Source organism: Nematolebias whitei, chromosome 11, assembly GCF_014905685.2.
Source record: "Nematolebias whitei isolate Nwh7 chromosome 11, NemWhi1, whole genome shotgun sequence".
Classification (NCBI taxonomy): domain Eukaryota; kingdom Metazoa; phylum Chordata; class Actinopteri; order Cyprinodontiformes; family Rivulidae; genus Nematolebias; species Nematolebias whitei.
Window position 1 is genome coordinate 36,226,793 of NC_056508.1, and position 3,836 is coordinate 36,230,628.

The window sequence follows — 3,836 nt, forward strand, 5'->3', positions numbered from 1 at the left end:
ATATATATATATATATATATATATATATATATATATTTGTTTATATAATTTTTGTTATTCTACGTAAACACCATCTACACTTCTTAACCGCTAACGTCTTAGACAAAGCTAAGTCAGGGAATAGAAAGCAGAGTTTCCCTGCACTTAAATCGATAATAGTTTTACCGTTAGTGATGTGATTTGTTTTACCGTTAGTGACGTGAATTGTGGGAGGATTTAGACAATAAGAAAATAGTGGGGATGAATGTTGTCTCTCTCTCAGTCAGTGGTTTTACCCAGTTTTCTTGACTAGACGTTCTATCTCTCGCTTTCATTCTTGCTGTGAATTCCTTTCTGCTAGTCTCACTTTCTGTCTGCGTCTTCCTCCATCATCTCCCCCTCCTCCCTCCTTCTTGTCAACACACATTATGGCCAGCAGACCCAGTGGCAATTTAGCCTCTCTGCCATCTGGGATCAATACAGAGTCTCATCTACAACAAGCCGGCCTGACATTTTAATATCTGTAATTCAGACTAAGTGTTATGCTTTCTGTCCTCCTACCAGACAGCCTGCTGTTTATTCTCCCTCTGAGTGACTGAAGTCAAACTCTGAGCACAAACACACATTCATGGATGACTATTTGTAATCATTTTTACTCGCCCACGCCACCATAGTTTCCCTTCCTTCAAAACTCCCTTTTGAGCATCATAGCCAGTCAAAACAAAAGTTCTTGGAAGCTTTTGTTTTCTCACTAAAACTTTGACGGGTTTTCTGGTTGGAGATGCTGTTGAAGCAGACGTTTAGAAACAAATGTATACATGTGTATGTATGTATGTATGTATGTAACGGTATGTCTGTGTAGAGGTATTTCCAGCTTGTGTTATTCAAGAAGTAGGATGTATCTGTCTTCTTGTTACTATGATCTTCACTTTAGTTCTTGGTTCCTTGTCTGATCTGCATGGACTACAAGTGGCAGTCCAAGAACCCCGAGGGGGGATTCAGTTCAGGCATTTATCTAGGAGATGCACTGATGATTGAGCTCTTCCCCCATACTGCCCGCTGTACCCATACCCCCAGCCCACTAACACAAACACCCAACTGACATGTTTAGACTAAATGACAAAACCCAGGGCCCCCTGTGTCAGAGGTACGCTTCTTTCCCTGTTTGCAAGCATGGACGTCCCCCCCGCCAAACCTTTTTGCAATTTGATTATGGTGATATTTAATCTAGATTGAAAGAGAAGAACTTCCTCCCCCTACAGTCCTTCTACTCGCTTGCACCCACCCACTCTTTGTGACCCAATCCTGTCCCTCCGCACCCCTTCCCAGAGGTAATTCTGTCTGATTTGATAAATGTCCACAGTGTGGCAAAAAAAATGGAAGGGGTAAATTTGCCATCCCAAAGGAAATGATATCATGAGCCATGACATTGTGGTCAGAGGGTGATGGAGGAGGGGGGCTCTGTTGAAGCGCAGGCTGGAAAATGTACACATGGCAGGTCGTAATGGTGGTGTGCTGATAGCCTGTTTGCAGCCGAGCCGACGTCTTCCCTCAGTTGCAGAAGTTACTTTTTAACATTATATGTGGAGGATCAGGTCTGAGTCGGGACATCTCCTGCTCTGTTTGAGAGGTGCCAGCCAATTAATCATGTACGGGTTGTTTGAAAAGTGCTCCAAGCAGACTTTCGGCACCCATGTTGTTTGTGTGGACACTGGAGTCGTACTGTGCATGTTGTCATCAGATTATTTATGTTTCTTTTTCTGAGAGATGAGTCATGTCTTTAGTAAATGGGAACAGCCTCCATGCTCAAGATTAAAGAAATTGGGGGCAAACTTTAGTTATTATTATTAAAAGTACTCAACACTGGAATTTTGTCCGTTAAGCTTGTGGGTTATTAGATAAACTGTTCAAAAACTTAAAAAAATATATACAATGTATCTAAAAAAGTTAAATCTGGTCCTCTGGACATTAAAAAAAAAAACAAAACAAAGCAAAACAACAAAAAATGTACAATGTACATTTGGTTTATCTGCAAAAGTTTGCTTCAATTACAGACCTTCTTTATTTTTCTCTCATGTCTCTTCCTTTTGGCTTGGTTCACGAGTTACTTTTATATTTAGTTTAAGACAAGAAATTGTTTCAGACACTAGTAAACATTTTGCTGTTCTTTCTTTTACAATTAACATGCACTTGGTTTAATGCAGCATCCTATAGACAACTTGAAAGCTATGTGAAGTTTAAAAATGCCACTCAAAGCTACATTTCCTTCCTTCCCTGACCTCTGCAGGTCAGACCAGCCTGAGGAGGAGCGCCCTCCCAGCCACAGTTTGTCCAACTCCAAGCTAGGGCTTCAAGGGCTGGAGGAAGAGGAAGAGGAAGTGGAAGGGGACGATGAGGAGGAGGAAGAAGGCAGCCTGACGGAGAAGTCCCATGATGAGGCGCCAGAGTCCCCGTCTCCTGTAACAACAGGGGTGTACGAGGAGGATGAGGAAGAGGAAGACACTGAGACGGCTCCGTTAGCTATGAGCTATGAACACACTCGCCGGTATGTTTGATAAACAAAAAATAAGCAAAATGAATTATTTATCTCTAAACAAGCATAGCAGTTACAAAATATTACATTATTGTCATAATTCTGAACAGAAACTTTAGTGTTTGAATATTTTTTATTGTAATTCAAGATTATATTAGATAGTCCTAAAAGTCCAAAAGTTCAGCTTCTGTTACGTCAGTTTTTTCACTTCCTTTTCAACCTTCTAGCGTTTTTATTAATCTTTTCTTTCTTTAACCTTTTATTAATTCAGCTTCTTCCTTGTCCTTTCACTTCATATTATCTCATTTTTAAATCCTTCAACATTTTCTCAACATAAATCTCATTAACATCCCACCTGTCCCATCCAAATCTTTTTATCTATTTACACATACGTTCATACTGATTCATTCATCCATCCATCCATCCATCCATCATCCATCCATCCATCCATCCATCCATCCATCCATCCATCCATCCATCCATCCATCCATCCATCCATCCATCCATCCATCCATCCATCCATGCATGCATGCCTGGGTGTGCAGGTGTATAGAGGAGGAGGGCTCTCTCTTGGACCTGGAGGGTCTGCCCAGCTTTCCCAAGAGCCTGGATGGTTTACGTAAAGCAGCCATAGACGAGCAGCCGTATGACGTTAAAGACATATTTAACACTTCACTAGAGTCTGAGGCTTTGAAAGAGACATTGTACAGGCAGGCTAAAACCCAGGTATGTGAATGGGTTTGGGATGTAGATTTTAAAAATGAAATCAAAACGGATGTTTTTATTTAATTTATTTTTTTGATACATGGATATGGATTAGATAGATTTTTATTCACATTTCCAGGAACTCTTATTGTAACCAAATGACAAATTTTCTTAGAATAAGTATTTTCCTCAAAATAAACTTTTTAACATTGACCAACAGGCAAAAAAAACAAACAAAACTGTGTGCTTATATTGTGAATCCTGCATTTTCCTTTATTAAAAGCCACCTGTTGTATTTTCCAGGCTTATGCAATGATGCTGTCTCTCTCAGAGAACAACCCTTTGCACGCGCCCTCCCAGAACTCTCTGGACGCTTGGCTGAGCATGGGAGGTGGACCGTCTGAGACGGGCAGCTTTCACCCACTCAACCACATCTAAGCAACGAGAGATGGTGGGAGGAACAGTAGGAGGAACATTAGTTTCACGAAACGATGAAAACAAGAGCCTGACAAGGCAGAAGAACGGAGATCATTGTCACATACATTCAAGATAGAGTGAATGCGTGTGTGTCGTGTTTGTGTGAGTGAGATAGAGGAGTGTCCCTTTGTGAGGGGTCTTG

At 41.0% G+C, this 3,836-nt stretch overlaps 1 protein-coding gene across 1 annotated transcript in view; it reads left to right on the top strand.

Moving 5' to 3' along the window:
* Positions 1 to 3,568, top strand: part of prdm16 (PR domain containing 16) — a 117,949-nt gene extending 114,381 nt beyond the window's left edge. Inside the window, exons 14-15 of the mRNA XM_037684933.1 lie at positions 2,267 to 2,524; positions 3,521 to 3,568. Of these exons, the coding sequence (XP_037540861.1) occupies positions 2,267 to 2,524; positions 3,521 to 3,533 (271 nt within the window). The 3' untranslated portion in view covers positions 3,534 to 3,568. The remainder of the gene's footprint in view (positions 1 to 2,266; positions 2,525 to 3,520) is intronic.
* The last annotated feature ends 268 nt before the right edge of the window (positions 3,569 to 3,836 follow it).